Source organism: Anabas testudineus, chromosome 9 (genome assembly GCF_900324465.2).
Source record: "Anabas testudineus chromosome 9, fAnaTes1.2, whole genome shotgun sequence".
Classification (NCBI taxonomy): domain Eukaryota; kingdom Metazoa; phylum Chordata; class Actinopteri; order Anabantiformes; family Anabantidae; genus Anabas; species Anabas testudineus.
The window spans coordinates 17,465,759-17,493,183 of record NC_046618.1 but is presented as its reverse complement, the minus strand read 5'-3'; the positions used below and the strand labels follow the sequence as shown (position 1 = coordinate 17,493,183).

At 38.2% G+C, this 27,425-nt stretch overlaps 1 protein-coding gene across 2 annotated transcripts; it reads right to left on the bottom strand.

Moving 5' to 3' along the window:
* Positions 1–159: 159 nt before the first annotated feature.
* On the bottom strand, positions 160–27,103 carry slc23a2 (solute carrier family 23 member 2). 2 transcript variants are annotated; one of them, XM_026343995.1, is made up of 16 exons: positions 26,834–27,103; positions 16,052–16,100; positions 13,815–14,032; positions 12,390–12,488; positions 11,310–11,426; positions 10,613–10,770; positions 8,621–8,709; positions 8,385–8,452; positions 7,569–7,750; positions 6,598–6,718; positions 5,853–6,009; positions 3,409–3,556; positions 3,194–3,299; positions 2,798–3,065; positions 2,033–2,128; positions 160–1,726 (listed from the first exon to the last, which is right to left on the bottom strand). In XM_026343995.1, exons 2-16 carry the CDS (start codon positions 16,098–16,100, stop codon positions 1,449–1,451), a joined length of 2,154 nt encoding a protein of 717 aa, XP_026199780.1. In that variant the 5' UTR covers positions 26,834–27,103; the 3' UTR covers positions 160–1,448. The 2 variants fall into 2 exon arrangements, with proteins under 2 accessions (XP_026199780.1, XP_026199781.1); XM_026343996.1 differs by lacking the exon at positions 16,052–16,100.
* Between the last annotated feature and the right edge of the window lie 322 nt (positions 27,104–27,425).

Below are 27,425 nucleotides of genomic sequence, written 5' to 3'. Positions count from 1 at the left end.
AAATCGACTTGTCAAGGTTCACTCTACAGATTATCTGTTGGGTCGAAGTCCTGGCTCTGACTGGGTCACTAGAAAAGATATCAGTCAAAGTAGCTCTAACCAACACATCCTCTCACGTCACTCATGAGCCTAAATTACACTTGCTTTTTCCAGGCTATACTGTGAAAGTGTGAATAAGGGATTCCACATCGATGAGAACAATACAATTTGTGTTATTGGTTAAAAGTAATTGTTCATTATTCTAACTTAAGTAAAGATCCAACTCAAGTTTATCCATAAATGCAGATAATTCCACTTACGTTTTCTTGCCACATTATTTTTGTGTTGTTTTAAGCCTCATCTACATGCACAAGGCGTCAAAATCTTTGATAAGGCCTCGTCTGTGTAACTGTGCGCAATTAGCTGTAGCTTTAGTTAAAGCACTGCTGTCATCACAGCAGCAGAGGCATCATAAAAAGCTTCTTTTATGGTGTACCATAAATGCCTAAACATATTAGAGGAGATGTCAATTAATCAAATGAAGGCTATCAAATAAAAACAATCTAGCAAAAATGTATTTTGTTCCATGATGAAGTAAAAACAAGTTCCACTTGACAGATGTACTTATGTTCAGGAAAAGTAGAGTTTTTGTCTTGTTAGTAAATGAAGTATAATACTGACACAGTAAAGAGAAGTAAACTGGTATGTTGGTGAGTTTTTGCTCCATTAAAGTTGTGAATATTACTCCAAGATGAGGGTGGGTGGGGCTCTTTAGCAGGAGACAAGTGGATGTGATGTGAAGTCACCTTCTTGTTATGAACGCAGATAGAGAAAAATAAATAAATTTCACAATCACTTTGCATGGCTAAGGGCACCTGACAATCTGTTTTCATTTATCTGCTTGACCCTGATGTGCTTTGTAGCACTCAAGCTAGTTCTGAGGCTGTTGGGGAGGGGGTGTGCATGTGTGTGTGTGTGTTTTCAGTGTAGTTGCATAATGAGTCTAGAGGCAAATGATTCTCACACAAAATTTTGCATAATCCTCGACTGACATAATCAACTCTTTTAGCAGAACGTTTTATGAAATGCTTAATAGACTCAGTAGAAGGTAGCAGTGAATCATCAAACATCCAGCTTGGATTAAAGTAAATGCATCCTCCCTGTATCTATTTCTGCACACTGGACACACATATGCACACAAACCAACTAACCTCTGCATGGTGACATCTTTTATAGCATGCTGTGACTTGCTACAGCATTTTTAAAATAGCATAGTGGGAAGTGGGAGAAGACTGACACGAGCTACAGAAAACACATACAGTACTGACGTGAGGGGATTGGTGCATCACATTCTCTTCCACACAATCCTGAACCCTGCACCACTTCTGTCCTCCACTCTTCCTTTTATCTTAGTGTACCATCCCTTGTTCCCCAAATTCAGTCACACTTGATATTTTGCAGCCCGTTGGCTATACTCTACTTTCCCCCTGTGCTGTGCTTCCCTCCCCTGCCATTCCTCCACCCTTCACTGCATCCCCATGTCCCATCCTGCTCCTGCAGGCTCCCTGTAGCCTCCCCCACTTATATCCTGTGAACGTGGGGCTGATTGGGAAGTACTTGAAGATGGGGTGTCTTCTTAAGAAGTCCATCCCAAACGGCAGGTCATAAGATCTCATCCCTTCTAGTTCTGCTGCACTAAGACCAGAGCCACGTTTCAGCTTCTTGATGCCGCGTTCTTCAGGAGAACCTGGCGAGAAAGGGAAAAAGAGATTTAACATAAGTTCATTAAAAGCAATTATAAAGCAAATAATATGATTAAGCAATTATAAAGGCCTAACTAACAGGTATGAGTATAATTAAAATTCAAATATGAGCCTTCACTTTTGCTATAAACTTAGGGAAATAGATTAGTCATAGATTCTGTTTGACATATTTAAAACAATCACTGATATCATCTAGACATAAAATTAACAGGACAAAATAAATACATTTCTAGTTACAATTTATTTTTTAGGAAGTGTGAAAAAAGACTAAAGTGACTGAAACACCTTACCAGGGATAGTATTGTCCAGAATGAAGGCCACACAGCCTCCAACAAACATGGCAGTAGTGAGGAGCACGTTCAGCACTTGGTCAACCTCAATTATGCCTGAGAAAGATAAAGGAACACAAACTTATTAATTTGTGGGTTTGCACTGTAACATCTGGAACTGAAGAATTAAACATTAATAAAGTATTAATTAATCTAATTTCAGTAATTTTAGTATGTTCAGTCAATTCATTCTCTCAGAACAATGATGAAATTCCCAATGCATCAGTTCACTCCATGTACACTATGCACCTTTTGTTCATAACAGAGAAGCTGGAGTGGGTGCTGCTCCATCAAGTGTTAGCAGTATGAAGTGCAGAAATTAACCATGTGTGTCTAGTCTATGACAGAAAAACATCTGCAGATAAAGGTTTGTTGAATTATGCCAAATTCATTGTGTAAATATTTTACAAAACAAACAAACAAAAAAAGCTAAAAGTAAACACGCTCAGAAAATGAGTCACAGCTTCCACAGTAAACACGACCAGTTTCTACCACCTGAAATATGTATTCACACATTCCACCATGTGCATGTCAATAAATAAACTAAAATGTTAACCCTGATCAGGACCAGAATTGCATTACGCAAACAAGTCACTACACATGCAGATTTTGTGAGAATTAATCTGAGATATTTTCATTTAATACATTTACCTTCTTTCACAGTTAAGACAGTTCTTAAGACAGTTCATATAGGTTAACATATAGGAATCTCTCCGCTCCACTCACCAGTGACCAATGGGTTCTGTTTGAGGTAGCTTGGCAACATCAGACCGAAGAAGATGGAGAAGCCCAAGACAAAGAGGTTCCTGGAGGAGTTGAGATCAACAAACTGCAGGTTGGACAGTCCCACTGCTGTGATCATACCAAACAGGGTGCAGAACAGAGCCCCCAGGACAGGGTCGGGCAGAGAGGCAAACAAGGCGCTGAATTTACCCACAAGCCCCAGCAGCAGCATCATGGCAGCTCCATACTGAATCACACGTCTGCTGCCAACCTGGAGGAGCAACCAGAAATGAGAGGGATCACAGAAGAAACCAGTCAGGGTGGATGGGGAAAAACGGATAAAAAGAAAACAGAAGAAAGGATAAGAGAAAAGAAATAATGAGTGCAGGTGTATGTTACCTTTGTGATTCCCAGGACGCCTATATTTGGACTGGAAGAGGTGGAGCCATTTCCTGTCCCGAAAAGACCGTCCAGAACACAGGAAACACCTTCCACAAATATCCCCCTACAGGGATGGAGGACAGTAAATTGTCCGTGCTATATTTCATAAACAACTGGAGTGTTAGAAGACATGAGGGACACTAAAAAGGGGTTGAACTGAAGAATTACTGTACCTGTTAATGGCATGGATGGGAGGGGGAGGAGCACAAGAGAGACGAGCACAGGTATAGTAATCTCCAATCGACTCAATGATGCTGGCCACCACAGCACTCATCATGCCGATCACACCTGCAGCAGTTACTGTGGGAAAGCCCCACTGAACTGTAAAGGTAAGAGAACAGTATTGGTCAGAGCCGAGAGACAAAACATTTAAACTGAAAATCCCTTACACTTTAAACCCTTACAATGATTGTTTTTACCATGTTATTTATATACATACATATATTCAATTCAATTCAATTCAGTTTTATTTGTATAGCGCCAATTTACAACAGAAGTTATCTCAAGGCACTTTACAGTGTAAGGTTTAAGACCTTACAGAAAAAAAATAAAATAAATAATAATAATACTAATTATATATATATATATATATATATATATATATATATATATATATATATATATATATATATATATATATATATATATATCGCATTTCCATGTATTCGACTTTTACAGGATTCTAATTTCTCAGTTTTTGTTGAAACTATGACAAAGGTGATGATTCTACTTTATGTTTATTATTAAAATCCTAGTGAGTGGTAGAGCCGTACTGCAGCGCATTATATTGAGGTGCTTTGGCCAACCTCATTAAAATGAAGGGGGGGGGGGGGGCAATAATTTCCACAGTATGTGGGGAAGTAGAAGTCAAACGTCTACGATTATTGCGACTGAACCCCAGCAAAATGCTAGTACCGTATTTTCCGCACATCAGGTCTTTTTTCATATATAGGGCGCACTGCATTATAAGGCACATCGATAGACGCTACAGTAGAGGCTGGCGTTACGTTATACAACATTAGATGGAGCTGCGCTAAAGGGAATGTCAACAAAACAGTCCGATAGGTCTGTCAACCTTTATTAATAGATTACAAACCAGCGTTCTGAAAATTCAGTTCACTCCCAAAATGATGTTGATGATGTGCTCTGGCCGTGTCATGCCTTTCAGTTCAAGTGATAAATGAATAACAATAAGTTGTGACAAAGGCAGCTAAAAAGTATTATAGTATTGTTCTTAAAATTTGTCAGAGTGAGAGTTGTGTATTTTAGTTGATCTTTGTTAAGATAATTAGTTGCAGAGTGAGCGCTCTTTCCACTCTCTGTTCAATAGAACAGCTTTGACGTATTTTCTCCGTCGGTAAATTAAACTAGTTTAGTTTCCACAGTAAAACCAACTGGTTCATGTCTATGCTGAGTGCGATTTATACGTTTTTGCCTTGGATAGCATTTGTCTTTGTAAGTATTAACATGTTTATTGTCAGAAGTATGTTAGTTGTTACCTTCTACATGTGATAAATTACGTGTGCGTGTTATTGTAATTAGCTTAATTCAAGTCAAGCTAGCGTGTGCGAGTGTAACATACGAAATGTGTAACGATGTGTATTATTTGTTAATTTAGTTTCTATTTCTTTCAGTTACAAAAATAAAAGATAGGATAAAATGTAGTTGAGAGCAATGTACTCCTCAGTTCACAACTCCAGTAAAGACAAGAAACCGCACCATTGATTCATTAATGTTAAATTCTCTGCTGGTCTGTTCCGTTGTTCTACTGCGTGACTGATTGACTTGAGTTTAAACTCTGCGTCGTAACCGTGTCTCTTAATAGGAGCTATTTTGGGGTTTTTGCACAAACACACAAATGGAAATGAAACGGTGTTATGCAGAGTTTTGCATGCCTGCCGACATCTGTATCCCCCACTGTAATCAGGGAGGAGGATGCAGATTTCGGCAACTCCGAGTTGCCAAATATTGCACCCCCATCCCTTATTAACTGTAACACACGTTACCTTTGTATTATTAAAAATGCTAAAGCAGATTAGTAGTGTTGTGTGTACAAGATGTGCAAACTTCGGTATGATTTGAGCCACTCACACTTTTGCGTGTGTGAATTTTCACTGTCAGCTTAAAAATAATCTAAAGATGGACAAATGACAGCATTTTGTTATAAAGTGTGTTACAGTTAATAAGGGAGGGGGTAAAATATTTGGCAACTCGGAGCTGCCGAAATCTGCATCCTCCTATATAACATAACATAACATAACAACGGCACGCTAAGCGAAGTCATATATACCAGCATGCACCACGCGCTACTTCTTCTACGAGGGAAATGGAGTCGGCGGCTGTTTACCGTAGTTGCGAGACCTGTTGCGGTTCAATATTGATCCATATATAAAGGCACACCTGATTATAAGGCGCACTGTCGTCTTTTGAGAAAACTGAAGGCTTTTAGGTGCGCCTTATAGTGCAGAAAATACGGTAATATACAATTCTACTATGTAAAATGCTTGAAATGGTGCATATAATTTTCAGTAACTGACAATGTCTACTTACAGCTGGATTGTTTAAAGCTACTGAGAAAGAACCACACATCAACCAACCTGCCCACAAACACACTTACAGGGATACGGGACCTTAAACCATGGTGCTGCTGTGAGGATTCCTTGACGTGCGTCTGTGCGGGCAAAGAAGCCATACTTGTCCTTTTCCGGTGGGAAAACATCAGTCACAGTGAAAATGAAACACAACAGCCATGACACTAGGATGGCCATGATGATCTGGAAAAAAATTAACACATTTTAATTATATATTAAATTAGAAATAAATAAAACAACGCAGATTCACGTTTTTTTGGATCCTGTGTTTAAATGTGCACTCCACATCTGATGATGTCACCACAATTAAATAGAGTAGGTTTTTCACTGCAGCTTCCTAATCTGTGGCCAAGTCCAAGGTAACATTTATATTGTTAAGAAAACCCCAATGAAAGGTGAAATAACAATAGTAAGCCATTATGAAAGACTTTAACTCAAACTGTTAATGCAAAAGGAAGAGTTTTTATTATTCATCTATCTATCTCTATCTATATCTCTATATCGATATCTATATTTATGACCAGCAGAGGGCAGGAAAAGACAGATTTATGGAATGCATATATGCAAAAAGAAAACATCTTGCAGAGGAATGAGATGAACTCTGATGAATAATTTGTGGCTTGATGGGAACACAGTTTGTGGTGAATACAGGAGGGAAAGTTGTGAAGAAACTAGGGTCGAGTAATAAAAAATAAGAAAAAGAAACAGACGTGATGCAAAGGTCAAACAGTGGAAACAGTTATGTACTTCTATGTGAAGTTATGTACTTACAGGAAACATTTTGAAGACCTGCAACCTGTAGGAAGTCCAGCCTTTCTTGGCTTTGTAGATCGGTAGAGGGAAGTGAACATTTCTGGCATACTGAGAAAAAAGCAGAACCAAGAAGATAGTCCTGCAGACAGAAAGAATACTTCTTTAGTTTTGTGGATCACACTGAGAGAAAGGTGTGTGGTTCTTTACTCTGGAGTATATTCTCCAGTGAGATAACTAATCCTATATGACCATGTACGGTTTCCTCCTGCTTACGCCCAACTAGGACCCCAGAGGCTTCAGATCCAATCAATTATCTTAAAGTGCCTGAGAAAGAACACATCAGTGGCAATTACAGACACATATCCTTTGTCTCTGTGGAGAGAGAGCAGAGGCCCTCCAGCTACAGTGTAAACAATCATGACACAGCACAACTTTGAAGTCTACCCCTGATTTAATCCTTTGCAGTCAATGTGATCCTCTATGTTTATGTTGTGTAAAATGTCTTCATCTGTCTCATCATCCTTCTCCCTCCCCCAGAGTGAAAGAGTCAAAATACTTTCTGTGAAGAAGTAATCTAGAAAGGTTAATGCAAATCTTTGTATGAAAGCTAGGCGGAAGGTAGAAACTTGATCCAAAATCTTTTGTGTATTAAACCGTGGTGGTTTAAGAAGATATATTTCCTCACAAAAAGTGAACAATGGTTATATTAAATTCATTCAACCACAATGGTTTCTGATGGTGACAGGGTTTCATGGTCGAAACCTGTCACACAACTCCTGTAGCCCTATGCACCAAAGCTGTCCATCTGTATTTGCATTATATTTCCAAGTCCTTTTGTAAAATATGACTTGATGCACTGCTGGGCAGCTGAACTACCACATTTGGAGCCATCTAACTCATGATCATCAGAACAAATCCAGCAGGGAAGTGGATATTAGATGCTGTGTGACTATGATGATGCCTTTGTTGACACGTGAATGTACACTTACAGCATAGCAATGCCCCAATGTTTTCCAGCCCTCTCCCCTGCAGCCTGAAAACCTGACAGGCCGATGAGGGCCACAGTGGGGGTGATGGTCAGGGGCCCGATGTACTTGAGCAGGATCCCAGGCAGACCCAATGCTCCGATACACACCTCGACCAAGGACGAAACAATGATAGCCCCCTGGATCTGTGAGAAAAAATATGAATAAAAAATGACAATAAATTATTGTTGTTTTAAATAATGCCAAAAATCTAAATATGAATCTAGCATAAAAAAGGCAGAAGTATTATATAGTGTATATATAGTAGTACAGGTGTTAATTAAATAGTGAATTAAAAATAAGGAAAATCGTCATGGCCTGAAGAGATGTGTTATAGAATCACCAGTGATCCAGTTTTTTATTTGATACTTGGAGCGATAATCCGGTTTGTCTCGACTTTATCTCTGCTCTTTTATCACATGTTCTTGCTTCCAGACACATTGATGTTCTATTCAACAATTTGATTTGGGCTGATTGAGTTTGTCCTATTCACTTAACACACAAGTATTACTCAACTGCCTTACACAAACTGAAAAGGTTAATACAAATTAACAGCTGATTTCACAGAAAACCAAACCCTGCAGCTCTACACAGACAATTCTTATCTGGATACTGGAAAAAATGGCAACTGTAAATCTCAGAATAAAAATGGCTTGTAATGTACTATTTATTTGCTACTATATTGAATTCAATATTTCTAATAATTTCACATCTATTCAATTTGTGTTCCAGCGCCTGTTTTCTAATCTTCCTCTCCACTTGTATCGTTTCTTTGCTCACCTCTCGTATCCTTGGGTGCCAGATGTGGTCTGTGCTGAGGAGCTCTGTGCCATTCAATACTGGCATCTCTGGTTGTAGATAAAGACAAATAATGTGTTAATAATTTGGAGCACAAAGTTAAGCGTGTGGCCTTTGACAGCATCTAACGCTGGGAACAAAATAAACAAACAACATGAACTAACAGTTCAGATCAGATGATAGTATTTGTAGTGAATGAGTCAGAGAAGGAAATTTACCTGTATTATTACACTTCCACTTGTCCAATGATAAGATGGCTCTAGCTGGTGCGAGGAATGCAAAAGCACTGGCTTGGAACAAAGGCAACCTAAACACAGATATGCACAGTTAAGAACTCATGTTTTGAGTCTGAATACTCACATTAATCTACAAAAGAGGGAGGGTTAAAATTTAGTAGGAAGGAAAGATGGTAGATAACACTTCTTAGCTTTTATTCCCATTAATTTTTATATACTGTAATTCACTATGAGAAATGCATTTCTGGTGTTTTGTTTGGTCGGATAGAGGCACACAGATTTATGTTCCTTTTCCATTTTCTTCCTCTGTCACCATTTAGAACAATATACAATTGAAAAATTCGAACATTTTCCATAATTACCATTTTATAAGAAATGAATGTTCAAATGTGCACTACAGTATGTCTAACCTTTAAAAATTACAACTGTAATGAGATTGAAATTGTAGGAAGACATATGAAAAAAAAATGACAACGACCAAGATTAAAGGGTGTGAATGAACTGGAAAAACACTAGAGGACTTTTACTTAGAAAGAGGAAGTGTGCATTGGAAATAGTTGCACACCTGTTTGTTTTGCCTTAAGAGTTTCACTTGCAAACTGATTTCAAACAAAATTTTATATGAGACCTTGTGGCTGTGCAGCTGCATTTTCAATGCGTGAACAAAGTTAAATAAATAGAAATATTAATGGAAAAGACATTAGTCTAAAAAAAATGTACTCAATCAGACAAAAACTGTTCTCTAAAATTGACATTCTATGAATGACTACAGAGATGGTGTTTTTGTTTTATAATGTGCCCATACCGTACTCCTGAATTTAACTATCTCCACATTGTGTCAGGGGACACCTTGCCAAAAAAGACACAGACCATCACAGTCTCACTTTTTTTAAACCAATAACTAGGTCTTTCAATTATTAAAATGTTTCTCTGAGCTCCCACAGGATGTTTCAGTGAAAAAGTAGATAGGACATTGTTTGCACACCGTTTTCATCAATGCATCAGCCAAGGTCACTGAGTTGGTATTCAAAAAAAAAAAAAAAACAGTCACTGTCTGGGATTGTTTGAATGAGATGATTTGGCCGTTGCTACACACCAGTAAAGAGCCGTGATAATCTGCCACAGTATGATGGAAAGATAAAGGGTTATTATAAAAATGGAAACGGGGCAAGTTTGCCTCACTGAACCGCTCCTCTTAGATGACAGAAAAATAACACCTCGTACCAACATGATCTGCCTTTTGTTGAAACCAACCCATGGCAACATGCAACGTCTTGCGTCACAATGACGGAAAAGGGATGAATCAGGTGAATAGCTGGTTATGAAACAAGAACACATACAGTAGAACCTAGATCACATTACGTATAAGCAACGTTGTGTTCATGTAATAACAAAGACCACTGACATAAAAAGGTGGTGAACTGATTCCAGGCAGTGGATCAACATGTGGGAGGAAGACTGAGCACCTCGAGGCAGGGTGGAGACAGAGACAAAAAAAAGAGCATAGGGGAGGAAGAAGGAATGCAAGCAGTCAGGGTGGCTTATGTAAGAGAAAATATACTGTACTGTACTGTACATCTATGTTTAAAGAAACAACTAAATAAGGAGCTTTAGTAGAATGAAATAACAGAAAAATTTGGTCAAATTAGAAATTAGAAAATCAGAGCTGCTATAGTGAGGAATTATCTTTTAAAAGTGAAAAGACTTGTTTAAATTCAAAATGGACTGTTGAGGTTCTGGGAACCTACCACAACCTAAAATGCACACACACTTAAACACACGAGTGTAACATTAAGAGGAAAGATGAAGAAAGGGGAACTTTGTGTTCATAATGGCTCTTGTCTTTGAGTGGCACTTAGTGATGAGAGGGAGAAAGTGGAAAAGTTAAGTGTTAGTACTAAAAATCAGTTGCGTAACAAGTGTGTGTTCAAAGAACCATTCATCCATATGGAACTGTGTTGTTTGTGTGTGTACCTGCAGCCCAGTGTGGTCTGTATCAGGGTGGTGATCCCCACACAGAAGAAGATGGTCCCTATGAGCTGACTGGTGGCCCACTGATCAAATCCAACACACATCGCCTCAGCCAGGAGGAATGGCACCGCGATTGTTCCGCTGAAACATGTCAAGTAGTGCTACAGAGACAAAAGGTGGTTCATATTAGTCTCTGAACTTTGGCCAGCACTTTGACCAACACTCCTTACAGCGTAGTTGCTACATTTGCTACGTGTTAAGGGCGATCTTAAAAAACCTAAACCAGTCCTTTAATGCCCACACTTTTTCTTACCGCTGTGAAGAGCTTCTCAGTGTTGACTATTCAACAGGGTGAAATAACAGATATAAATACATTGCGGTAACATGACGACAAACAACAACATGATAATTATTGAGTAACATCCTATTTGTGTGTCTAGTGTCCAGTTGTGTAATGAACACTGTGGAGAACTGGAAGAAAAATACTGGGCAGAGATGACAAGTTATGCTACAGTAAAAGACATGACAAGTCCTGATGATTATACACAACAGGAGTAAGCAGGATATTTTCGCCATCAATGTGATGACAAATGTCCACTTTAAACAGATCTGGTGGTCAGGTCAAGAAAATATATTGATGATCCATAACACATGACACATAAGCCAGACAAAACGAAAACGGCTTGCTGTGTAAATGTACCTGTAAGCCTAAGAACACACACAGGTACCAGGGTGGGGTGTCTTCGATGGTGTAGATCATGTCCATCCTCCTTGCATCCATACTGCCTGTGCTGTCCAACGTCTCAGACATTGAGCTCTAAACACATACACAAACACAGTGAGTGAGACTGCTCATGTATTTCTCATATCTTATTTGACATGCTTACTTCATGTACTGTACATTTCACTTTGTGTAAAGGATCAAAACAACATCAGCAGAAGCTGATTGTAATTAAAAAAAAAAAAAAAAAAAAAAAAAAAAAAAAAACGGAGTTAAAAAAGTAAATGTGAAAAACGACACTGTGTGAATAAGACCAACACTTGACATTATTCCCCCGACAAAGAAAAATGCAGAGTCACTGTTACAAAGAGAACAGTGAGCACATCCTGTGAGTGTGTGCTCTTTTGTTACACACACACACAAACCTGAAAAACCTGGGTTTTCCAAAGCTTTTATTTTTAGAACAGAATTCAGGAATGAGGCCAGCACCTAATATTTATTAGTTAAAATGTAAATAGGGGCAGAAATGTAAATCATGCTGTTGACAGTTGGCCTTGCTCTGTTTTAACCCTAAATAAGACAGAAAAGTAAATACAACTTTGAAAATTAAAGTTATAAAAGCCATAACATTTAATGAAATCAAAGTAACAGTAACAATAATAGAAATAATGTGATGAACTGTATCGCTTTTCTGACTTAATATAATTTTAAATGCATGAATTTTAGTGTAAATTCAAACGTACTGAAAATAAATACTTCTCCCACTACTGCTGAAATCTTAAGGATTACAACTCTAAGGATAAAGTGAAAAAGTGAGGACAGGTAAGGGAGGAAAAGAAGAATTATGAAGTGAAACTGCATGTGATTACACAATGCTGTGATTACACAAAATTACAGTGTGCATCACGAATATGAACCTGTAAATATATGAGTAAGCTTTCTCAACCATGTGACTGTCAGTGTGCATAAATTGAGGCTTATATGGAAGCCACTTAGCACTTTGGATGACTGGTAAAACATGTGAGTATTGAGTTTCGCTTCCGTTTTCTCTTAAGTTACCTTTTCTGCTCCTTGGTTTTCTTTAGTGTATATAGCCATCAGCTCTGTGTTCTCTGTATCCTGGTCTCCACTGGCACCACCCAAACCGTTAACCACCACCTAAACAAACAATTTGGATTTTTAACCTTTTCATTTAATGAAGGCAACACATAGAGCAATTAATAACAGTTTGCCAAAGCTTGTTGGCAAAAGCAATATGTGAATTCTCAGACAGCAGATTGAGGATGACGTTCACAGCTTTGACACTTGGTTGGTTCACTGACAAATCCACATGAAAAGACGGGAGAGGAGGAGTGAATTTTCACAAATGCCTGTCTGTGAGATACTCTGTGTAAAAACATGACATGTAAGGTCAACTTAAAGGCTTTAAGCTATAAAAACTAAAACACTTCTGGGAAGAAAACAAAGTATAATGACCCAGCTTTGGCAGCAGGGACTTGAACACGCGTTTCCTGCAGGATGCAAACTTGTTGGTGAACAAACAAATTTCTTCCATGGAATTTGTTTGTGTGTATGTGTATAAGTGGTCAGAGCGTGCTTTTCCTGTGTACAACACAAATATTTGTGTGTGATCTTAGTAAACAAAAGCCGAAAACAAAGACTAACTAATATTGTAAGTCATTTTAAGTTTGCCTGCCTGAACTGAGGAAACATGTTCACCCGTCACCTGCCATCTTTCTATGTGGCTAAACAATTTTACAGATAGATTTTATTGTGCATCCCTCAGATCTGTTATGAGAACAATCTCTTTTCATATGTAAACGTAGTCTGCATAGTCCTTGAGATTAAAGTCTGAGCAGTCTCTGCATAAAAGTATGTAAATGAGTTTGTCAAATGTTGGAGATGAATGTCTAGGGGTTATACAGGGTGACCAACATTTCTTCACAATGCCTCAAATGAAAAGTTCCCCGTGAAGGAAACGTTTTATTTCCTGTCCCACTAATTGGCTTTAAACAATGACAGATAAAGTGATAGTTCCAACAAACAGGATGAGCAGGATATAACCATTTTATAAAGCCAATGCGGTGAATCCATTTGCCAACAGTTGCTTGTTAATACAGCCAGCAGATACTGCACCAATGGTTTTTTGCTCCTGTGGAGTTATGTTTCTGGACAGCAGAGGGATGCAAAGCACTTATTGCCTTGCTGATTTAGTAATATGCTGTAAAAATAATTTTCTTGCCCTTGCCTTGCCTGGTTTGCTGCCAAATGGACAAAAACAAAGGAAATAGGTGGACCTAGCAGCAGCAGCACGCACCAACTGGCAATGAAGTAGTACATGTGTGTACTTGACCGCCCACTCAAACAAATACATTCCCAGACAAATGCAAATCTGACTGTGAGTCAAGAACAAGAGAGACAGACAGAGAAAGGATGAAGAAGAGCATCATTAAGTAAAAAAAGATAACAAAAACAGCCATGTACCGGAATAGGGTAGAAATCTGCCCCATGTTTACTCTCCTCTTCGTATTTTCCTCCTTCACTGCTGCTGTCCATCGACTTGGAAGTGGTATTCTTCCCCACGCCCATTCCTGTGTCTTCGATGTCTTCCTCCTCTTTCTTTGTCCCTCCTCTGTCTCGCTCTGGTGTGAACACTGCAGATGGATCCTTCAGTCTGATTACATCGTCCAGGATGGCCTCATCTGTTTGGAAAAAGAGAAACTGATAAACATCTTGATTTATAACTTTATTGTTTTTAATATTTTAATTTTAATTTGTAGCTCTGATCACATGAGAGAGTCAGAGAGGCTGCCAGGCCAAGTTTACTGTTGTATATCAAGTCTCTTTCATTTTCCTCTACATTTGAGATGACTACAGCAAGTTAACTGCAACTAATTATAATTCATCATGGCAAAATGTTCATTCGGGATTTAGAAACGCCACACTTTCCCCTCAAAATATTCCATTTCTTTTTGAGGCAACTGTAGCCTTTTCTGGTTGTTAGACTTATTATAAAGGCAGTTTTGGCTCTATAATACCTGAAACAACTATTCTGATAATCATTTTCCAAACTTTGCCAAAGTGTCAAGACTTATAGCTTCTCAATTTTGAGGATTTGATATGTTTTATATGATGGCAATTGAATATTTTCACATTTTGGACCATTGCTTACACCAAAGAGGGGGGAAAAGACAAAAAAAAGGAATGATCTTAAGACATCACTGTGGTTTTTAGGAAGGAATGTGCATTTGAAACAAAAAAACAAATTCAATGGGAAAATACTTGGCAGATCAATCAATCAATAATAAATATAATGAACAATCCACATTGCTAACAGGCTGACAGACACTAGAAGAAAGGAGATGGCAAAATAAAAACAAAAATATGGACACGTCTTTGAAAGAGGAGAAATACAATGATTACAGATGATAGAGATAATACCAGTTTACAGGTGTGGTGCACTATTCTCAAACTTCGGGTGCCATGTCAAAGTTTGTGTATAACAAATTTATCCACCATCCCTGTATTTTGGCTCGCACTTGCAAACCGTTTCAGTTCAGATTTTCATAAACTATAAATTACTTGATGTATTAAGATTCAAAAGTGAAAAGCCAAACAATTAAAAAGGCACAACAACACGTCAGCTGCAAATGCATTTGATATACTACAAGATGAATCTTTTCTACTATTTAAAAAAAGCTACACTGAGATTTATTCATCTCATATTGAACCAATGACTGAGTAATCTGTTTTTAAACTAATTAAATGTAACAAAAAACAAAACAGCAGAATAGAATGGTGTACAATATGTGAAAAGAATAAATATTCCCTGCACAAGACAGCAACTCAGTAAAGGAGTATGAAATATCGGGTGCCAGCTTGGACACCACTTCAAATTAAAGTGTTTTGGTCGTAAGGATTATAAGACAGTTGCATTAGCAAGTTCACAAACTATGTCCCACTATAATTGAAACAGCATTACAAACAACACTGTAGTAGTAGTAGTAGTAGTAGTAGTAGTAGTAGTAGTAGTATGGTGGATGGACAGGCATACACACCAACATTGGGTATGCTGGTGACCAAAAAAAAAAAAAAAAACCCAACTGTCTAAACATGCCATTTCACAGGTTTCTTAAATGCATGCAAGAAAGAAGCAAGCCCACACAACTGGTCACTTTTATATCAACATTTTAAAGATTTAATTTACATTATTAGCAACATACCAGATAAAAGAGTATTGTGTTTTAGTCCCTATAGACCACCAATTTAGGCTTAGATTTTCAGAAAATATGAAATTGAGGCAACCTGAAAGCCTTGGTCTGTAAAAACAATAAACTCAAAACTCACAATATCAAACGCTTGGTTTAAGTCCAGCTGTGGAATTTTGTTAGCTCACCTTATTTTTCATCTGAATTACTGTTTCCTTCCTGCTGGCAGGCAATACAAGCCAACAGTTTTCAATACAATAATTTATACAAGATTAATTTTGTTATTAATTATGTTCCTCAAATTCAACTCCATGTTTTATTTGACATAAGCCTGTCTGCCAGGAAGATAAGATAAGACAGTTAAAAGTCTTATCCACAGATGCCTAGTTAACATTGCCTATACTGTGCCTTGTCACCTATGTCACAATCACTTTTTTTTTTATCCCAAATATATTTTCCCCACTCAGCCAGTCTCCCTGCTTGCAGTGTAAAATGTTGGGATAGGTGTAATACCTAGTTGACACATCCCATCACTCCTGTCAAGCTGGGCGGCTGGGAGCATCTGTGTGGAAGGGGGCAAGGGACAGGGGAACGAGGAGGTGGAGGAAGAAGAGAGGAAAGAGAAGAAGAGAAGGGGAAGAGGCAGAGAGGAGAGAGACAGGGGGATAAAGGATAAGGAGGAGGTGAGACATAAGTTAATTTGACAGACAGAATTTAATTACAAGCAAAAGTTATTAGTGTGACTCATGTGTTTGAGCGTCATCCAGACTAAGTAGGTAGCATGAGTGAAAGCTGTTGAAAAAAATCATAATGATAAAGTCATGTTTGACCAACCAGATATTTTTGAGAGCTACTGCCAAATTAACTGAGGAAACGCTGAACAAAAAAAACCTAGCTTGTTTTCACAAGCAATGATGGACTGTTACTAACATTTCACTCCCTTCTTAATGTCCTCTCATCTGTCCACATTGTGCCAAACTAAATTATTTTTGTTGGTTCGGTTCACAAGGATAGCATTTGGCTAATATAGTGATATCATAGCTGACAGAAATGATAAATACAAAAATAAAAAAACATGGTGTTAGGGCTGCCACTTACAATTATATTCATTATGGCTTAATCTTTAGACATGCGTGTTCTAATGTTTTCTCCAGATATCTAGTTGTCTCATGTCTTCAAATATCTGACTTTGTCTGATAAGTTGAAAATCAAACAATTTTACAATAACAGAACTTTAAATTGACTTTTAATCAATTAGAAAAATTGTTGAAATTTAACTTTCAAACTGATTTGTTGTCTGTTGTTGCCCTGCCTCTGTATATTTATGTCATTTGTTGTACTTGTTGCAGGCTTTTTGTCACTTTTCTTATTTTTATATTATAACTTGTTTGGCAGCACATCACCAAGACAGCTTTCCTGTACAGAATGTGAAAAGCCTCGTCAATAAAGCGGTGTCTGATTCTAATATGCAGCATACAATTGACCTGATGTGGAGTGTGACAGAAAGCATCCCAGCAGCTTCTGGGTGACTTAGATCTGACGAGGCATGTGCTAACACCAAAGGAGCCATACTACTGTGGCACGACATCCCCAAATGCCCTTTCCCGCTGTCATACAAGAGACAAAAACCCCTTTTCCCTCAACTCATCTCTTTTTTTTCCCCCGTTTGTGTTGACTGGGAATCTGTCCAAACACACAAAAACATTAGACAACCAAGAGAGCACAAGAGAGACTCACAGGGAACTGGAGCGAGAGAAGAGAGAACTGAAAGTGAGTTTATGTGATTATGTAAGAGAAGAGAGAGGCAGTTTCATAAACTAAATAAAAAAAAAAAAAAACTTTTCTAATTATGTAAACATAAAAAGAGTGTTTGTGTAAGAGACAGTTTGAGAAAGCAATCCAAGAAAACAGAAAAAAGCAGCAAAGAAGTAGGGACCAGAGGAAACAATGACTGCAGATGTAATTTTAACTTATCCAAGAATACATAGGTTGGTGCACAGAATTATCACATGGATCTATAACCATGGTAACATAATCTCTGGATCCTGTGTATTCTTGTGTTGTGTTGTGGGTCTATGCAACAGACGTTTGTGTTTGTTTGTGTGGGCAGTTTCATCTCAAGTGCCAAAGTTTGTGTGTGTGTGTGTGTGTGTGTGTGTGTGTGTGTGTGTGTGTGTGTGTGTGTGTGTGTGTGTCTGTATCAACATCATCATCATCCCCACCAGATGTTAGTCTGTAGACATGAAGAGAACAAGTAAAACGACAACATGTACAATACTGCCAACTGGTCTGGGAGTTCAAGGGTTCTAAACCCAACACCACACGAGTATTGTAACTAATTGTTGTGTATTGGTATTTTCTTACACCCATATACACACCAACTGCACGCTGGCCAATAGGTTGCTGTTATTATTCCACATACAGTTTAATGCTACACTTGATGTATTTGAGAATTAGTCTGCAGCTATGCTCTTGTGTAAGAGCAGGCAAAGCTCAATATGACAGATTACATGTGAGGGGTCCGTATTTCACAGTGAGAGGCGAGTGAGCCTATTGAACAGTAAAAACGCCTGAAGGTCATGTTTACATTGGTCAACTTTCTGTCAGTGCAGCAGAGGTGAAAGGAGATAAGAGTTTATCTCACAGCAACAGAAGATTGTGCCAGTAGAGCAGGAATAGAGACTAGCCCATAAATCAGACGGTTGATTGAAAGAATTAATTTGCAAATATTTTAAATAACTGATCCATAAAGTAATAAGTCAAACATTTGCCGAAGACTTTATGCTTTGCTTCCTCATACATGAAAGTCAGTTGAATATTTAAGTTTTAGTTTGATCACAATCTCCTGGAGATGCAGATAATATTTGAGTTTTTGGATTTACATTTAGTCATTTGGCAGACACTTTTATCCAAAGTGACTTACAAGATACAAGGCAAAGGCAGGGTAAGGAGGTCTTGTGTAAGGACCCCTACTGGAGATAGTCACAGCCAGGATTCGAACACCAGTCTCCCACACGGAGAGTGTTGATGAGAGAAAACCTTTTCAATTCTTGCCATACAACAAGAGATCAGTAAATCATTTTCAAAAGCTGGGCCCTCAATTGTTAAATAGCCAATCATCAAAATGAATTATATTTCAGCTCAGTTGTTCATTGTACATTATTAAGCTTTTAATAGGTCTTGTAAATGTATGTCTACTGAAATTATTGCACTTGATGTAGTCACATTAAAATCCAATCTAGACAAGCAGCTATTTGTTTCCTGGTCTGGTTTTGCATGCAACTGTTTTCTTGTACCATTGTGCTCTTTTCCCCAAGAATTCATTATACTAAAAACTAGGGACTTTCAAAAATGTGTTTAACATTTTTACCCTAACTGGTTCAGACAAATGGCTGCCCACTCTGAGCCTGCTTCTGCTGGAGGTTTCTTCCACTAAAGGGAGTTTTTCCTCTCCACTGTTGTCTAGTGCTTGTTCGAGCGGGGTTGTTGGGTTTTTTTTTAAATCTAATTCTGTATACAGTTATATTTTGTAAGGCCTTAATCCTTACACTGTAAAGTGCCTTATGTTGACTTCTGTTGTGATTTAGCGCTATAAAAATAAAATGTTATTGAATTGCAGCAGCACACCCTCAAAGAGAGAAGAGGAACTAGCTAATGAAATCACCTGGTGAGGTTAGTGGTTGGAAAATAATCCTACAGACATTTGAACCACAGGTCACATGTCACCTATTTCAGGTCCTGCCTAGCAGACATTAACTTTAGGGAGATGCAAACGCTCATTGGTTGTATAACCGCAGATTATCGTGGCAGCTCTCAGCAACAATAACAATCAATATCAATCAGTCACACAGAAAAAACAGGCAAAGCTCTTAGCAAGGCATCCTTCACACAACTTGTCAGAATCTATTTGTTGATTCATGCAGCCAGTGGACATAGATGCATGTGTATATGTGGGAGCTGTTCTGTTTCTTTTTAAACCATATTATATCTGAACAGTTCACTTGTTTGAGGGAGCTACTTAAACTGGATTTCATCTTTCTCTGGTACACATGGCTTGAAATCTGAAATATTTGTATTTATTTGTGTTGATCAGAAACCAGTTGAATGGTTACATGCTAAAAATAAAACAATGTTTCCACTGAAATTTAGCACACATTTAACCGAATTTGAATAAAAACAACCCAAGAAAATCGAAATGCACATTTAAAGCCGCCATTATGTAAATATTAGGTTTGTTTGTTGAGATAAACAGGTAGTGATGTTATGCTCCAGCCAAATGTCATTAAACCACTGCAAAAAAAAAAAAAAAAAAAAAAAAAAAAGGAGGTCAAGCTGAGTACCACTCAAACCTCAAATGGTAAAAAAAATATAGAAAACATGAATGCTAAATGCTACTGTCAGCTTGCTAACTTACACACAATGCCAATTTGCTGAGGTGCTTATTTGTTTTTTTCCTATCAATGATACTTGACTTTCTTGATATAGAAATAACTGTATAAATGGTTGATGCCATTTGTTGGCACAAGATGTTTTTTCTTAATGTTTGGTTTTACATGACAGGCAAGGGTCACTGTAAGCTTTGATGTCAGACTGTTCAGTCAAGAAGATTGTTATGTCTCAATTTCTGAGATAAGCTTATTGTAAACTGTACATACTGGGATTTGTTATTCAGAGAAAAGACTAACTATGACCTTGTCTTACTTTGCAGTTTTTATTTATTAGGCCTTAGCCTAATGAAAGGTTGAGCAGATTTTACCATGTTGTTTCCTGGCTCCAGAAATATATTAGTTTACATTAACAGACGCTGAGCTTGGAGTTTGTTTTATTAATCATCAAATTGTGACAAAGCTTGAAGGAAGTAGTAACAGGAAGAGCAAGCCAAAATGCTGATAACATGGTGACACAGCACATAGAAAGTGTGATTAAGACACGACCAATGAGTTTCAGTAGTTTTAGAAAGAAATCGAGATAAAAATAAACTGAAGATATGTCCTTAATATGTGGCTGATCTAAAGCCAAGGTAATCCTTCTTTCTTTAGTACTTAAACAGCAAGTGGACTTTCATGCTGTGCTGCACAAACATATTTCTAGGTTAAAGAAACCAAAGCAGCAAGAAAAGCAGTTACATATAGTTACAGTTACATCAGGGGATCAGAGGTGTTCAGTCATCCCTTTCTCAAAGCAAAACCTACACTCCCACAGCATGCCGTAAGATGTAGATAGCCACTAAAGGTTGGATTAAAAAAAAAAAATAAATCTGTTCTTAGCCAAAGCAGACATGCTGTAACTGTTTCATCATCTATACCCTCAGGCATGTCAGCAGGGATATTTAGGACAAAAAGGTGGCCATTGTTGCTTTAAGTGGATGAAATCCTTTAAATCTACATGAGTCAGATTCCTGCTGTTATGCACAGTAAGACAACCGGTTTCATTTGTTTGCACAGTAACTGTGGAAACAGATTCTCTTTTTTCAGCCCCTAACAGCTAATTATCATGTTAAAGCCAACAGTTTACACAAAGTTACTCAGTAGGGCTGAACAATGAATCTAAATCACAATCATGATTTGAAATGCTATGATTATCTTTTATCAAATTGCAAAAGGCTGCAATGTGAATGCAATTGGAAAAACATGCAACAGGTCTGTCCTAGACCTAAAGCATGACTGCCCTCTTTGTTTGGCAGTATTACTAGCCAACTGAGCAAGTGCACCTCTGTTCCCCCAAGTCAGCCCTAACCTACAGGTATGTAGGACCTTACTGTTCAGGTCTGTTTTCCCCCCCCAAACATACTGGTTGGGCTGCAGCAAACAATTATTTTCAATTACTGCTAGATCAACTAGTTGTTACAGTTCTACTTGGAGCAGATTAAGTTTGAACCAATAATGTCAATTTTAAACAAAATAAATATCACTGGACATTGTCATGGTATAGAATTCAAACACAAGATCGGACTCACACACCTACACACAGGGGTTGTAGAGGGCGTTTTCTGGTTCTTGTGAGGCAGCCAAAACAAATAAGGCTCACAGATAAGGAGACACAGTAGTATCATCACTGGCTGAAGCTCCTCAGACAGATCTGATACCAGAGCCAGGAGAGGGTAGAGCTCAATGAATTAGAGCCAGAACATAGTTACCATCATAAGACAAGGTCACGTTGATCTACATGTAAAACATTTTTAGTCTGTACATTCTAGGTGACCAGCAACAACTGAATTGAGGTGATGGCAGCTCTAAGAGAACAGAGTAGATTGTGTAAGAACACACAGAACTTTAACAGGCTTTAAGGGACAAAGGAGATGTGATTCATGTCCAGTCAGGACATGGCAGAAAGTTTGCAATTTGTAATGGTAAAATTACATAGTTAAGGTTACGAGCCAAAACTGCACCAATTTCCGAACTTAAAATGTGTGAGGATTGAGTGGTTTTCTTAGTCTAGATGGTAATACGTAAACTATATGGCTTATAGACAAAATAAGGAATACAAAAATCTTCCCTTGGTCTGCAGAAATTTGCAATGTTCACTTTTTACTTACTAATTGCTTTAAGGCTGTCATGCTGCCGATTACATTTTTATGAAACTTAGTCATGTGGGTTATTGCTCTGTTCCAGTGTTATAACTGGACTGACTGGCCTGAGGAAATATTACAACCAACTGTCATTCAACTGCCATTTATACAACAAGTATAAAGAGGTGTTTTTATCACTATTATCCAGTACACATATCTTTTCATAATGTTTATATTATTTTTAAATAAATAAGGCTATATATCACATACCATAAATACACATTCATGACTGCAGCTTCTTCCTGTGTGACGAGTCTTTATTGTCATCACACATAATTGAGATCAACGGATACTGGGAGGAGTTGGTTAAGGATCATTTGTACTTATGCAAAATGTAAACAAACTATTAGGTGCTTCTCCACCTGATAATTATTTTTATAAAGTCAAGGAACATTCCCCGAGGTATAACTCATTCCAGTACACCGATTTGCATCCTGATGCTTACTTCCTGCTATATGCAATTGTATTCAAATGGCCATAGCAGCTGTATTCTATACAGTGATTACTGCTATATGGTTGCAAACATCTAACTTGTAGTTAACCTTTTAAATCCTGTATCTATATAAAATCTAAAGAGGGAAGGGATGATGCTGACAGCGTTGTTGTTATCTACAGTACATCTACATTTGGGTAAACAGCAGTAGTTTGGCAATAGTATAAAATTCTGGGTAATCTGACTAATCAGCTCTATTCAGCACTGAAGGCCCCACACTAATTGTATGACAGTCATTAAGTAACAGCAGCCACAGCCACACCTAGTTACAGAGGACCTTCCTGTTTGCTGGATGCTGATTAAAGCAAATTCAGCCCAAAAGTTTCAGTGTCAGTGAAACAAACTATGCATGTGCCAGAAAAGTAAACCCGTTTTCATCACTGAACGTTTGTAACACTCCAATCTCCCTGACACTTTTCACATGATGCGGCTCCACATCCTGTTTTATTTCTTTTACTTTTTCCACATTGTTCAGTCAAATACAGCAACTTTACATCTTTTGTAGTTTGCCTGTGTCTAACACATCTGTGTACTCTCTATGTATGAACATCTGGGTGGGTACAGATCTGTTGGAGGAAAAACCAAGTACGATTTGGCTTAAAATGATATAATAATTTTGACACATCATACAGCCATTTTCAGTGTAAAAATTGGACATTTCAGATGGATGAAAGCAGCTTAAAAAGTTAAACCACTGGCTATTTTGTTCATTGCATGTTAAGCAAAAATCCTGTGGTGCACTTGGTCATTAAATCCCCATGTTACTTAATTTACTTCCATCCATTAGGCACTAAAAGTGTCCTAGTCTAGGACAAAACTAACAACAAAATAAAACAAAACAAACAATTAAAAAAAAACAACAACAAAAGTTTATTATTTTAGGATATGCTATACCTAGCGTCAAGCTTATCGTTTACCACCTACTGTGCAGCCCCAGCTCCAACACACGCACACATACAATTATGCAGCAGACTAGGAAGAGTGTAATCTTAGTCACATGCTACCCACAGCAAACAGGGTCAGGAATTTCTGCAACCCAGTTCACCTAAATGTGCCTGCTCCTGGCCCAGTCTGGCCTGACATCCAGTGAGGCGATCCGGCTCTGCTCTATATCCATTTACTGCAAGTCAGACTAACAGGAGTTACAGTGGCTAATAAACAAGTTCTCAAATAAAATGAGAAATTACAATGTGTTAGTCAGGCTAAAGAATTAAGAGGAAACAATGCTGCGATAGTTTAACTGCTGGTAAACTTCTTCCTATGCAAATTTTATTTTGTACCTTTTAAGTAAATGGGAAATAACATATTTACTAGTCTAATTTAAAGATTGATGGCTGCACATCTACATGCACTGAGTCATTAAGAACAACAAAAGGAAGCACCTGGTCACTGTACAAGGTGTAACTGAAACAGTTTTAAGGATGTCTGGTTTGGGGAAGCTGTACATGTGATTATTTTAACTATGAATAAACAACAAAGCCTTAGTCCTGTTAGTTTGTTTTGATTGAGTAATGATCAAAATAGAAAATGCTGATGCAAGATTTACAGTATATTTATCCTCTATATAAACTACAGTCTTGTGAAAATATATAAAAATGAATTCTAAAATAAATTAATACAATGAGACATTTGGTGTGTACTGAATTTTTTGGAAGATTTCTTAGAATTAACACAGTCCCTTATTTAGCTAGGATTTTCTCTCCAATCTTGTTTGGCTTTGGGAGGATACATACAATTACATTTCTTATTTGTTGGAAAAGCAGCTAAAGGACTGATTTAAACAAATTCCTCCTTTTTTACTTAGCACAAATACACTGTGGGGCGTCCTTTTGATCCTTTCATCCGTCAGTGCAGTTCCCATTCATGGGAAGGGCTCACCTCTAACTGCAGAAAGAAGTGTTTAGAGGAGTGGAGCCTTGCAACAATCACGCTGCCCATCATACACACCTGGTCCTGACAGAGAATTTCCAAGGAGGCTGGAGGCCACAACTTAAAAGGTAATCTTTGGCATCTTTTAAATTCTGTCTTAAAATATATCTTCTTTACATTTGTTGATGTAAAGTTTAACCTCATTAAATGGAAACAGTTCCTCCTAGAGCATTTTACTTTAAAGTTCATGTGCTTGGCTTAGATATTTTGCTTGCCTTGTACCTCACTTGTAAATCACTTTGGATAAAAGCATCTGCCAAAATGTAACTAACTTCTAAAGGCACATTTACTTGTTATTGTTGGTTACTAATTGCAGATTGGTTGGCAAAAATAACCACTGTATCGATTAAATATTATATGTAATACAGTGGGCAAGCCACTGTATGTTCATAATTTCTTGCCAAATGTTTTTCAGTCTGGTAATATGTCAAGAATTAAATCAGTAATATTCATATTATAGACTATCATATGTGCAGATAGTTTACTAACTGTAATAGAAGCTAGGTCAAGAGTGACTTGGCAGAACACTGATGATAACTGGAACAAACTTAGAGTTTAAACAACCTCCTCTTCCACAGATGGTTAAATTTGATGCTGACTGTTGAATGCAATGATTTAAAATACTACCCTTGCATTACTGTTGCCTTGAAAATTTGCACATGGTTTTGTTGTACAACACGAAGTAGATTTCACTGAAGCTGAGACGAGTATTAAAAATAACCACCGGTGGAGAAGGACTGGCAGCAAACTTGGTCTTACTTTAATACACCGATGAGATACAATTCATCATTCCTGAGGGCTGAGCAAAAAGCAGGGACAGGTGCAAAACAAAATGCCCAGCATGTAATAACAGTAATGTGTGCACAGATTTGACGCTACAATGCCACAGATGGTCTACAACACTTATATGCTAAACATACATAGTCTACACACAAGTTTAATTTGAAAATAAAATGGAACAAAATGTGTTGCATGTCAAAAGAAAAGTGATTTTACTGACAAAAAACCTCTTCCACCACTGGTCTAAACTAAACATTTGGTGAGTAGTGTGCAATAAAACATCTGACTGTACCCACATAATGACACCTGATAAATAGCTTTGTTAGATAAAGTATGTCCAAGATGTTCAGTCTGACCTAATATTTGTTCTCCAATGAAGCCTGTCATATGTGCAGCTATGTTTGCTGTAGTCACTTTGGATTTTGGGAAGGGTGTAGGATCTCCACAATCTTTGTAAATCATGTAAGTTAATCTGTGATTTAAGTGCATAACCTACTGTGTCTGGTTAAAAGGTGATCCACTATGAAAGAAGTAGACTGTATTTTTAACAACTGCTGATGTGGCCAACTTTTTCTTAAGACAACTGCTTCAAATTCGCTTCGCTCGTGGGTGCATTAGCGAACGAACCTACAGGGACCAGCCTCTGTACAAAGTGACGGATTTTTGTTAGTCAGTAAGAGACACAAAATAACTACAACAAAACACAAAATAATCCCAAATAGAGGAAGGTTTTGCAGTTGAAGAGAAGTAATATAACCCACTTGAAGCACTGAAATAGGTTGTTGGATTTACATGCAGCATCTTCAGTGCAGGCTGTCTATTAATGCTGCTGTGCTGATCTACCCACATGGTAAATTTTGACATGTGCTTTCTGTGTCTTTCATAGTACATTTAAAGTTGGCTTTTTAATCATGTGTATTTGCCTGTGACAGACACACATCCTGTAAGTGTGTCTTTCTATAGCTTTAAGGACACAGCACCGTCCAATCCATGTTTCCAGGACAACTCCATCATCAGGAGCCAATAAGCTCTCACTGTGCTTGGTGGTGTCTCTAATTCCTTACGGGCTCTACCTTTTGGGCTCGCATTAATATGAATGGCCCAGGACAATGCATGATTAGCATTGCTAGGCTGCATTTTAGAGTCACAATAAAGTCCTCCTATCTAAAAACAATGAGGCATCTGACCTCTACACCATAAAGATAAGCTCCTGCGTGAGATGCACGTTGCCACAGTGCGTTGTGGTGCTAAATAGAGGAAAGGTAAAGCTCGGAAGATGGGTGAGTGGGCCTTGTGTTGACCGGTCACACTTCAGCATCAGCCGGTGGGCCCATGAAGTCCTCTGGCTAGACCTTTACATCTCTGTTTCTCATTATCCACCGGCAGCTCGAGCCACGACTGCGACGGCGCCAACAGGCCACACACACACTGTAGGACTTCCTAAATGTCTAAACGCACCTCCTGACATCCACACGTATGTTAGGTTTGTCTTGCGGGACTGGAAAACGACACGTTGTGCACTCACCTGCCTGATAAAAGAGAAGACGAAGCCCACTTCCCTTCTCGGCTAACGTTACGTCCGTTGGCTAACGTTAGTCCCCGTGGTTTGTGTTGTTGAAGCCGAACCAGCAGAGGAAGCCGGTGGACAGCACACAGAGAGAAAAACAACCCTCTGGTGAAGAGATAAGACCGTCTTCCACCCTGAGAGCTCCTTCTTTTCGATAAACTGTTCTTAGACCCGCTACTCAACTGTGCCCGTGGAGGGATTTCGCTGTTCATAAAGCCACGGGGTTGACATTCGTCATCACGCATGATGACGACAGCCTGTCACGTAAGATGCCCGCCTCTCGCCCCGCCCTGGGATGGCGGCTCAGCCAATCAGGAGCGGCCTAACAGTGTCGCAGCACTGCCTCTCTGTTATTATATATTATGTGAATCCCTCTGCAGCTTTCGTAAGAATCACATTTTCTTGCATAAGCTACTCATGTTTTCCCTGCTAAACGTTAATTGACGTCCAGAATTTAAAATAGAGTCTTTCCACTTGCCTTCCACTGTGTAATCGATCACACTACCATCTATTGGTTGTTTATCTGCACTGCTTGGGCTGGCCTATATTC

What these genes read in the sequence shown, in the direction of transcription:
- slc23a2 (XM_026343995.1), bottom strand. Translation starts at nt 16,100, where the DNA reads ATGCTCCCAGCCGCCCAGCTTGACAGGAGTGATGGGATGTGTCAACTA. An exon ending in CAGACCACACTGGGCTGCAG is followed by an intron (nt 8,710 to 10,612) that starts GTACACACACAA and finishes ATCTGTGTTTAG; the next exon opens with GTTGCCTTTGTTCCAAGCCA. An exon ending in ACAGAACCCATTGGTCACTG is followed by an intron (nt 2,129 to 2,797) that starts GTGAGTGGAGCG and finishes TATCTTTCTCAG; the next exon opens with GCATAATTGAGGTTGACCAA.